Genomic DNA, 11468 nt, shown 5'->3' on the forward strand with positions numbered 1-11468 from the left:
TCATTTTTATTTTATATTTTCCATGTGCGATTGGACTACTTATTTGCCATTTGCACATCTCCAAAACATTTACTAACAGCTAATTAACTCAACTAACACAAGTGTGCTATCATTTTTGATAGTGGCAGTAAGTAAAGCTATAATGTCAATGATGGCCTAACAATTTCTATTATATATTCGATATTCTTTTTATGAAATTTATGGCATTGACTACGTTTTTGAATGGAAATTGGTGTCCTTTTACATGTGTTGAAGTTTGACTGTTTTCTGACAGGTGCATCTGGCCAAAGCTGCGGAGGTAGCGGACCACTGTGTTGTATTCTCCCTCAGTGATGGTTGCGAGTCAGATTTTAGGAAGGTCGGTAGTCACAAACATGAGGATACATGTGGTCAATGTTTAGTGCTGGGGGAAACTTTGAAGGAAATTGAAAAATGCGCCAAAGCTTGCCAATACCCTTCCGATGATGAACGAGATGAAGCTCTCTATATCATACAGTCGGCAACGCTTGCCATCAAGTCATGGAAGTGTCACATACTCCGATCTTGGATTCAAGACCAAGCGCGTTTTGACACCCGGGAACTATTTGATCATCGAACGGTATTGATTGTCAACGACTGGGCGATGAAGTTCCTGCCACAGAGGTACAGGGAGTCGCAGTCTGACTGGTTTGGTAAGCGTGGTATCTCTTGGCACATCTCTGTTGTGTACCGGCGACTTGATGACAAGCTACAGTGGCAGGGATTCGTTCATGTGATTCAATCGTGCAGCCAAGATAGCCCAGCTGTTGTTTCTATAATGCAGGATGTGCTTCGAACCTTGAAGCAAGAACACCCTGAAATCAGTAAGGCATACCTCCGTCAAGACAACGCTGGGTGTTATCATTCGGCCACAACGATCCTTTCATGTCCAGAAATATCACGATCTACTGGAGTGAAAATAGCCCGTCTTGATTTCAGTGATCCTCAGGGAGGTAAAGGAGCGGCAGATAGGTTGGCAGCAACATGCAAATCACACATTCGCGTGTATATTAATGAAGGAAATGATGTTGTTACCGCCAAACAACTAGAGAGTGCCCTCCTTTCCAATGGGGGAGTAAAGGGTGTTCGAGTCGTTTCACTGCAGTCCATTGCTAACTCTCAAGAGACCACACAAAAGATCCCAAACATAAGTAAGCTTAACAATTTTGAGTTTGTGTCTGGAGAGAAAATTAAAGTCTGGGGTGCTTATGGTATAGGCACTGGGAAAGTCATCAAAATTGAAAAGTCCTCGACTACAGGTAAATGTATTACTGAGTTAGATTTCTTGCCATTTTCTGCCACTTAATTTTTTACCCTTTTCTTTCAGAGGCCAATCATAAATGGCTTAGCTCGTCTTTCTCAGCAGGAGAATTTAAATATTTTACTCCCCAAGCCACTCGTAAGACCCAACCGGAGATGCTAACCGAATCCGGCGCTGAGCAGAATGTTGAGCCGGAAGATATGAGTACAGACCATACCTCCCAAGCACTCTTCTCTTGCCCACATGATGGTTGCATTCGTGTTTTTCAGAAGGTCGGGAATTTAGAAAGGCACTTGACTTCCGAAAAATGTACTAGGGCCCTCGAGAAGCACTCCCTTATGATGGGATACAAGTGCGAGCTAGAAGAGGGTGTTGGAGTAATACCAACTCTCCAAGCAGCTCCAGTTCGAGGGGGGAAAACAAGCGTCACCACTGTTAGTCAAGGCTGGGCTCTAAGAGCAAAGAAAAAGGCGTACCGCTTTAACAAAAACCAGAAATCGTATCTTTCCGCAAAATTCCAAATTGGTCTGACGACTGGGAGGAAAGCTAATGCTGAAGCTGTTGCTGTGGAGATGAGGCGTGCGCGTGGTCAAGATGGAGAGAGGCTCTTCAAAGTTCCAGAGTTTTTGAGTACTCAGCAAATCGCCTCCTATTTTTCACGCCTTGCGGCCAAGATCCGAAAGCAAACACCATCAGAGCTTGACCTTCACGCTGTCGAGGAAGAAGAGCATTTTGCAGCTGCCACAGATAAAGCAATAGAATCCATCCATCTGCAGCATCCTATTGTCTTCGACCATTACAACGTTTGTGCCATGACTGAAGATAATACCTTAAAAAATCTAAAAGTTGGAATGCTGCAGCTCATATGTGAAAATCTTGGCCTTCAAGTCCCTGAACCTCCGATTCGTCGCAAAGCCCCTTATTTGGAAGAAATCTAGCTAAAGCCACCGACGACGGGGTGCTCTTGTCCTGACCCTAGATTGTGTGACATGGTTTTAAGCTGAATCTGCGCTCTATTATCGTGGATTAACACAGAGAACCACTTGATTGAAGAGTATTTTGAAAAAAAAAATTTTGAAAAAAGAATAACAACAACAAAAAAAAAAACATATTAAACCGAAGCGAAAGAGGAAAATAAAGTATTACAACCTACAAAAGTGCGAATTTATACGAAGTTATCCGGACGGGCTACCTGTGCACTGCGAACCCGGTCAGAGCCTGGAATCTGCACGTGGGAATTTGAATTTTTTTCTTATTTTGGATCAGTGCCCCCCCAGCTCCTAGGTCCTCGCTACGCCCCTGTATTAACTAAAGAAATGATATTTGTTTTGATTAGCAAAACATCGGTATTTCTAGTCGAATATTTTTATTAAAAAAAGCTTTTCATGCCGAAACCTTCAATGAGGGTGGACGAGGAATTTACTGCGTCATAATTTACATAAAAGAGTACTCACACGAGTTTTATATTAGTTTATAAATTCTAGAAATGACATTTGGCTTGAGTAGCAAAACGTATTTATTTCTAGTATGCACGTCAAGATTGCGACACGAAGAAGTTAAATGTCGAGGTTGAATATTATATGGAGGCTCTTTTAGAGGTATAAGCGCCGTAAATTCTTACTTTAGTATTCGAAGCAAATAATTTGAAACTGGAGTTATATTAGAAAATTGAAGTGCGATTTTTGTTTCAATTTTGTATGTGATACAACTCCAATTAATAGTTTGTACGTAAAGGCGCTGAAATACGAGACACAAAAACTTGTCGCGCAACATTGTTGCGGTGCAAGTTCGAAAACAATGTTGCTGGTTTTACACCCTATCTATCCAACTTGTCACGCAACAAAATCTTTTGTTGCAAGTTGGGAAAACTTGTTGCGAAAAGTAGAACGTAGATCAACTTTCTGCAACAAATTTGCGATTTCTTGCTCGTTTTTCATCACTCGTCGAACTTGTCACGCAACATAATGTGTAAAACGAGCAACATTGTTTTCGAACTTGCACCGCAACAATGTTGCGCGACAAGTTAGACGTTTTGTGTCTCGTATTTCAGCGCCTTAAATAAAAGCTTGTAGATCGACGGGCCAGGAATTTCTACTGCGTCAGCCGTCATATTTATTTTTAGTCGAATCTTTTTCATGAAAAAAAAGGTTTTTCATGCCGAAACCTTGAATGACAGCCCATGACGGGAATTTCTACTGCGTCATCGACATCACTTTTAAACATCGAATAAAAATTTGAATACTATTTTAAAATAAAAATTAGGTATTAAAAAAATAACAGAGCTCAAATTATTTTATAATAATGAGCTGAAAGTTATTGTTTTTTTTTTAATGACAAGTCTTGAAGCCCATTACAATACATAGACATATTATTATTATTATTTTTTAATTTATTCAATAAACAAACAAATAAATGACAAAAACGGAATCAGTCCAGTCATCCATCCATACACTCTATTTGTGTATTTATTCCTTTTTCAGCATTGTCATTTATTTACTCACTCACTCACCCACTCAGTCAATCAATCAATCAATTAACCAGGCAATCAATCCCTCATTTTGAATAACACAGGAAACCCACAAACAAATTCCGAATGTGTTTGAATGAACAAATCCAAAGTTAATGGACTTAGCTAATAAATAAAAAAAATGAATATGTAAGTAGACCAGTAAATGAGTGAATGAATAGAATATAGAATAAATAAATGGATCGGATGAATGAATAAATGAATAAATAAGGGGGTGGTGTGGGGAATTTTTGAACATGCAGGAATTGTTTTCTCTTCTGCTGGTGGTGCAGGATTTTTTTCTCCCTTACATAAATTTCTCTTTTCGCTCTTTTCCCCTTGCATGAATTTTTTCATTCTTTTTTTCCTCGCACGAATGTTTTTTTGCATTTCCCCCATCACTTTTCTAATGGACTGCCCCTAAATGGATGGAAGAAGTAATGAAAGAAAGAATGAGAGTAATGATCATGAGTAGTGATCAAATAAGATACTTACAAGGGTAAATCAGTGTTCGTTTCATCATATTCCCAAGAAGCTTACATTACTGTCATTTACAGGAATTGATTGATCAATACTATTCTTGGAAAATGTTAAGCTCAAGGTAGACATGAATATATCAAACTGGGAAAATTTGTTAGTACAGTTACAAAATGCATGTACCTACAATGTGCACAATATATCTCCTCTAAAAGATGTTGCTCATATTATTTCTGAAACAATTGAAGACATATATAATCCATCCAGGTTCATCAGGAAACAAACACTAATAATTGATACTGTTTCAAAAGCCATATACCCAAGTGATGCTCCTTGTCATTTGTTACCTATAAACACAATAGGAGATGGAAATTGTTGCTTTCGAGCATTTAGCTTACTGTTATTTGGCACTCAAGACTATCATTTAGAACTAAGAGTTAGAACTATTCTTGAGCTTTTAGAACACACTGACTGGTATCTTGATGAAACAAACTTATGTGGAGTACGTGATGATTCAATTATACCATTTATTGCAGTCACATCATGTTCAAACTCTTCAGTATTTGACAATATTGACTTTACACTGAAAGAGAATTGCAGAATAGCTATAAATAACTGTATCAACAGCTCACTAGTATTACATTCATGGGTTGGAATGTGGCATGTTTGTGCTTTAAGCTCAGTTGTAAAGTGCAAAGTTACATCAATATATCCAGACATGAAAGTAAGAATTCCCACTCGATCATTTCTACGCTACGTCATGAATCGTGATTTGCTTCCCAGATTGAATGCTTTCCCTAATCATAAAATACATATCATGTGGACAAATATCAGTGTTGGTCACCATCAAATGTGGCAGCCAAATCACTTTGTACCCTGTACAAATGTTTCACAAATGACACTATTTGAACTAAGAACAGACCAATTTCAAACACATCCACAGTTATCATTTGTAAATGAGAACATGATTTCATTTCATAACAATTTGTATAATTGTAATACTAGAAAACCAAAAAAACAAAGTCATAGAAAGGCAAAGAAAAACAAAGTAGAATCTGAAACAGGTTTAAACAATGGAAATCAAGTCTGAAGGATACATGTAGCAGCTTTAATAACAAAAACCAAAAGCTAGAAAATGTTGGTGTACATGCACAACCAAGTTGCACTAGTAATTTACAAAAAATAAGGAAAGTATTTTATGACGACATTAACATTACAAAGCTCATGTCTTGCATTGTTTGTGGGGAAGTTCTGTTTAAAAATAAAGGAAAACAGCTATTTTTGTCACCATCAACTTCAAAACTGCACCAATTAATTTTTGAAAAAACACAAACCAAAATTGCTGAACGTTGCAATAAATGCTGTCAACGAATCCAGAAGCATTCAATACCTGAAGCAAGTTTTCTGAATAAAACTGAAGATGGTAAAGTTCCAAATTGTTTAAAAGTCTTAAATTTCATGGTAAAGAGATTTATTAGCCAAATTCATGCTTTTATGACTATTGTGAGCCTTCCTGCTGGGAGTCAGTATGCTCAAGATGGAATGGTTATAAATTTCCCAATAGATATATGTCAGTTACATAAAAAAACTTCCGTGCAACCCAGACATCAATACAATTGCAATTAAGATGCCAGAAAAAAAAATTTCAACAACCATGATTATCAGAGTGAGCAAATAAATAAACTTGTCTCTAAAATACGAATTGAAGAAAGTCTCCTTTGGCTAAAAACAAACAATGAGTTGTATCATGACATTAACATAAACTTTCCTAAACAAACACTGAATTCTGACAAAAGCCAATATGTCTATTCATCTCTTTCCGAGTGTAATAATTATGATGCCAGTGTTAGTTCTGCATTGACCAACAGCGTATCGTTCATTTCTAGTAGTTATGTTGCACCAAATATATCGATCAATGATTACATAATCACAACTTCAATGAAGTACCAGTCATAAGTCTGCCTAGGATTCAATCTCAACCTATCAATATATTTAACCACCCTAAAGCAGAGGTAATGTTTTTTCCCTTGGTTGTTTCCTTATGGTATCAATGGACTGAAAGAAGAAAGAGAAGCAAAACTTTCTGTATTATCATACTTTAAGAATAGAATCATGTCTGCAGATAGTAGATGGCGTAAATATTTATCATATTTGTTTTGGGCTGTCAATGTATTTGAACAACACAAACTTCAAGAACAAATTTAAATTGCTGTAAGAATGAAATCCTCAAATTCTACAATTAATTTGTCAACAATAAAAGCAGCAGACTTAAAAAGTCACAGTTCCAATGTTGTAATCAATGATAACTCATATTCATTCATAAAAAGCATTCGCGGAACAGCAGCATACTGGAAAAACACATTATTTGATCTTTTAGCAAAATTTAGAAGTTTGGGGCCACCAACTTGGTTTCTTACTTTAAGTGCCGATGATTATCACTGGCAAGACTTAATCAATTTTGTTAAGTTGGACTATTCAGATGAAGAATTATCACAGATGTCAAATATTGATTTGGTACGATCCAATCCTGTTCTGGTTGCACAACACTTTGTTCATAGATGGAAGTCATTCTTTAAAAATGTAATACGAAATTCAAAATTAAATCCTCTTGGTGAAGTCACAGACTACTTTGCTCGAGTAGAATTTCAGTCTAGAGGAAGTCCTTACTTGCATATATTTTTGTGGATTAAAGATGCTCCAGATTTAAAAACACCCGAAGGTCAAAATGAGTACAGTAAATTTTTAGATAAATGCGTAAGTACTGAGATACCATCAGACGACAATAAAGAACTCAGAGATTTAGTAACACAGCTTCAAATTCACAAACATACAACAACATGCCAAAAAAAGGCAAAACTCTGCCGTTTTAAATTTCCACGAAAACCTTCCACTGCAACTAAGTTAAAACCTAATGTTGATCCAAAAACATCATCTAATTTTTATGAAACCAGACGAAAACCTACTGATATTTGGGTTAATGCTTATAATCCAGTCATTTTGAAGTTGTGGCAAGCCAACATGGACATTCAATTTGTTGGATGTACTTATGGTATAGCATCTTATGTATGTTCATATGTATGTAAAGCAGAACCAATACGTTTACGCCAAGCAATACGAGATGTTATCTGTGAGATAAAGCAAAGTAACTTAACTTTCCGTCAACAACTGAGTAAATTTGGAACGAAATTCTTAAGTCAGCGTGAGCTAAGTGCACAAGAAGCTGCTTTTCGAATAACAGGTTTACCTTTCGTAGATTCATCCCGAGTAACAGTTTCTGTTAACTGCAAGCCTCCACAAAAACGATCTAGAATATTAAGAAGCAAAAAACAGCTTAATGAACTTCCCCATGATAGCCAGGACTTATTTTTGAACAATACTACTGATTATTATTCAAAGAGGCCAAAAAATGAAAACTTTAATGCAATGTGTCTAGCAAGATTTGCAACTTCATTTATTGCAGTACCAAGTAACACAAAAATATCAGAAAAATCATTCTGCTTTCAAGCAGGAGACAAAATTTTCAAAAAAAGAACCAGACCAGCTTGTCTCAAAGTTCCATACATGACACCAGAAACTGATGGTGATGAATATTACTACAAGCTACTGTTTCTTTATCTTCGATGGTATGATGAAAGCAAACTCTTACAACCTTACAACAATTCTGCAGAGGCCTTTTTAAACAAGCAGTCACAATTTGATTCTGAGTATAAAGAATATGGCAATTTTACTGATGAAATTACTAAAGCTGTTCAGCAATTAAGAATATTAATGTCAGACAACACAAATACATTGATTGACTCATTGCTATCAAATACTTTACACCAAAGTGATTCTGAGAAGCACGATTCAACAAATGAAGATGATTGGCAGACTATTATATCAAAAGAAAATATTGATTCATCACTGAATACAAATTTGTATGACATAGAGGAGAATGAGCCTTTGTTAAATAACAACAACAATGATAACCACATATGGACATTGTTATCAATGTACACAATGACTGATTCTGAATTTGCCAATTCATTGAAGCAATTAAGGAATGATCAAGCACAAGTGTTCAACATAATTTCAGACAATACAAAAAAACAATTACAATGTCGAAACCAGGCAACTCAAGTCAATCCATATTATATATTTGTGACTGGTGGAGCTGGAACTGGGAAATCTTTTCTAATATCAGTTATTTACGAATACCTCTTAAGAAGTTCAAACTCGCAAATACCAATTGTTATAAAAACAGCACCAACTGGAGTTGCAGCATATAACATAGCTAGCATGACACTTTCAAGTTGCCAATTGACCATAAATACAAACAAGAATACACACCGCTTAATGGAGAAGCATTACAAGAACGAAGAACTATGTTTAAACACATGCAAACAGTCATAATTGATGAAATAAGTATGGTTAGTTATAGAGTTTTGGAACAAGTGCATAGACGATTAACAGAGATTACTCAGAAAGAAGTACCATTTGGAGGCTTAAATATTTTAGCACTCGGGGACTATTTCCAATTAAAACCAGTTTGTGCTCCTTTCCTTTTTTATTCAAATGCAGTCAATTTTACTCATCTATGGAATGACAACTTTACACCACTAATACTAAATTTTAATCACAGGCAATCAAAAGATGATACATATACACAACTACTCAATAATATAAGACATGGGAATCCATCACAAGATGACATACAAAAATTATCAGAAAGAATCAATGTTCATGTAAATGACAACTCATTTGATAATGCATTAAAACTCTTTCCAACAAACAAACAATGTGAAGAATACAACAAAGAAATGGCAGACAAATTGCAATCACACACAGGCTGTACTGTATATCACATACAATCACATCACAATCTTCTAAACAAACAGTATGATAGCAGTCAACTTGATAATGATATCAGTTCACTTATTGATTCAGATGATAGCAAGTCATCTGGATTACTAGACACGTTAACACTAGCTATTGGTTCAAGAGTTATGCTTATTAGAAATGTTGATGTATTACAAGGCCTTACTAATGGAGCAATGGGCACAATCATAGAATTTCATTGGGAAAAAGAAAACAAGGCTAGTTCTCAAAAACATGTAGATGCAGATTTACCAATATCAGTAACAATACGATTTGATAATATTAAGAAGCACCCTGACAAAAACCAACAGATATTTGATATTTTACCTATTTCAGTAAAATTCTTTGGCAAATATAACACTATTTGGGAAAGAATCCAACTTCCACTAAAACCATGCTGGGGTACCACAATACACAAATCACAAGGCATGACACTTCAAAAATGTGTAATTGATTTGAGTAATAAAGTATTTCAACCTGGAATGGCATATGTGGCTTTGAGCAGAGCAACATCTTTATCTGCTATATCTTTGATATCATTAGACACAAAGAAAATATATGCTTCTGAAAATGTGATTACTTACTATAAAAATATACAATCAGGCACAAAACAACAATGTTGATACATATTTGTTTTACAAAGATCATCAAAAGAAAAAAAAAAAAAAGTAAGTCCTTATATATATTTACTATATCATAATTGCTGCTGCTGTTGTTGTTGTTTATTTCATTATCATTACTATCTCTTCACACAAGCATGTCTATTGCTGGTGTTTAAGCACCCAGGGAGCAATTAATAACAAATGACCTTCATAATGTTCATGTCTTTTAATTTCTTCTCAAAATAATCATAAAATTCTCATAAAAGACTCATCAATAATACACATGGGAAACAATGGAAATAATGAGCATCATGGGACAAAAACAATTTACAATTGCTAAACAATCAATCTGAATCTACCATTCAGAAATTTATGTTCTAATTATACTGACGTGGTATTACTAGATGCATTTAGTCTCATATCATTGAAGCTATATGTGGATCAATTTCATATGGCAAGCCACACTAATATCTAAAGAAAAAAATACTGTTAGGACTATTAGAAACCACACTATCTTTTATTTCTTTTAACAGGCTCAAAAACAAACGAAAGTACAAGTTCGTCTCCTAAAAAATGTGCCAACGAAAAACCAACTAGCAGTAATGAAAAAGAAAGACTCTCTTCTAAAGGTAATAGTAAAAGAACAGAAAAAATTATATTGTCTTTCAAATCTATAAGCCATTTACACTTATGAAAATGGCTGTGAGGCATGGGACCAAATATTTTCAGGAGATACACATTAGGTACTAAATATTACTTTCTTCTCAACACTGAATCAAGTTCAAATGACTTTTATTTATTGAAGCATACAATGGAACATCACAATATCAAAGCTAGTACTCAATGCAAATATTTTATTATCATACAACCCTTTACCACCATAATATAAGATAGTTTCAAACACATCATATTTTCTCTGTTACAAATAAACCAATTGTTTTTCTCTCAACAGGTTCAAGTCAAGGAAGGAACTTCCAAAAAAAATCTGGTTCTGATGGTTCTACAGATATATCATTTCTGGAGAGTTTAGAAGGTAAAAACTTTAAAAAAATATTCTTTACCATGTCGTTTGATAATTGCAGATGATACAGCATAATGATATTGTCATCTTTATGAACACTTTATTGCATTATTTATTGAACCAGCAAGTATGTCAACAAAGAAACCAATAAGGACTATTGATGGTTTTAAACCATTCCCAAGAGAATTAAATAACAAAAGACACAGCTGCCATGTTGGAGGATATAACAAAAAATTAATCAACAATTCTTTTGTTCTTTTACCAACATGGCCACCATGAAAACCATTATGTACAAAATGTAAAACACCATCAAGATTCTTAGCACTTTCATGGTTTTTCAATACCTTTTTTGTCAACACAAACTTCCTTCACTTAGCCACTTCTCAGAGTAACCATGGTAACATGTTATCTTCACAGGTGAAAATAACATGGTATCTTCATGTGTCAAGATAACAATTTTTGACACAAGAGATCACCTGATATTTCATTGGAGTTTATATAATAATAATAGTTAACTAGCAACCTGACAAGCTGTGAATTTGTATTCATCACTTGCATTTTGGCTTGATTGAATCATCATCACAACATTTTGGTTTACCTCTCAAACACAAAATTAAAAAATAATCCATCTGTATTATTTATACTACTACAGTCATAACAGATGAAACTAAAACAGTATCAGTCGAAGTCCGTGTTACAAACAAAGAGTTAAAAGACCTAACAAAC

General features: G+C 35.0%; 2 protein-coding genes across 2 annotated transcripts in view; both read left to right on the forward strand.

Moving 5' to 3' along the window:
• The window catches only part of LOC116300759 (uncharacterized), a 28379-nt gene extending 26162 nt beyond the window's left edge, over positions 1 to 2217 (forward strand). The window contains exons 6-7 of the mRNA XM_089035707.1: positions 275 to 1277; positions 1346 to 2217. Coding sequence (XP_088891833.1) covers positions 275 to 1277; positions 1346 to 2217 — 1875 coding nt within the window. The remainder of the gene's footprint in view (positions 1 to 274; positions 1278 to 1345) is intronic.
• A 2175-nt stretch (positions 2218 to 4392) lies between these two features.
• LOC148907697 (uncharacterized) lies at positions 4393 to 10817 on the forward strand. Its single transcript, XM_089035708.1, has 6 exons — positions 4393 to 4736; positions 6590 to 8372; positions 8555 to 9578; positions 10255 to 10350; positions 10674 to 10754; positions 10804 to 10817. The coding sequence occupies exons 1-6, from the start codon at positions 4393 to 4395 to the stop codon at positions 10815 to 10817; spliced, it is 3342 nt and encodes a 1113-aa protein (XP_088891834.1).
• Positions 10818 to 11468: the final 651 nt, after the last annotated feature.

This window comes from Actinia tenebrosa, unplaced genomic scaffold (genome assembly GCF_029948245.1).
Source record: "Actinia tenebrosa isolate PJP-AT-01 unplaced genomic scaffold, QUT_ActTen_1.0 PGA_scaffold3__52_contigs__length_22856419, whole genome shotgun sequence".
NCBI classification, from domain to species: Eukaryota; Metazoa; Cnidaria; class Anthozoa; order Actiniaria; family Actiniidae; genus Actinia; species Actinia tenebrosa.

Excerpts from the sequence above, each read along its gene's own strand:
- LOC148907697 (XM_089035708.1), top strand. The coding sequence starts at position 4,393 with ATGAATATATCAAACTGGGAAAATTTGTTAGTACAGTTACAAAATGCA. Across the intron at positions 4,737-6,589 it reads CTTTTAGAACACACTGACTG|CATTCGCGGAACAGCAGCAT; the intron begins GTATCTTGATGA and ends ATTCATAAAAAG. Across the intron at positions 8,373-8,554 it reads AATTACAATGTCGAAACCAG|TTGCCAATTGACCATAAATA; the intron begins GCAACTCAAGTC and ends GACACTTTCAAG.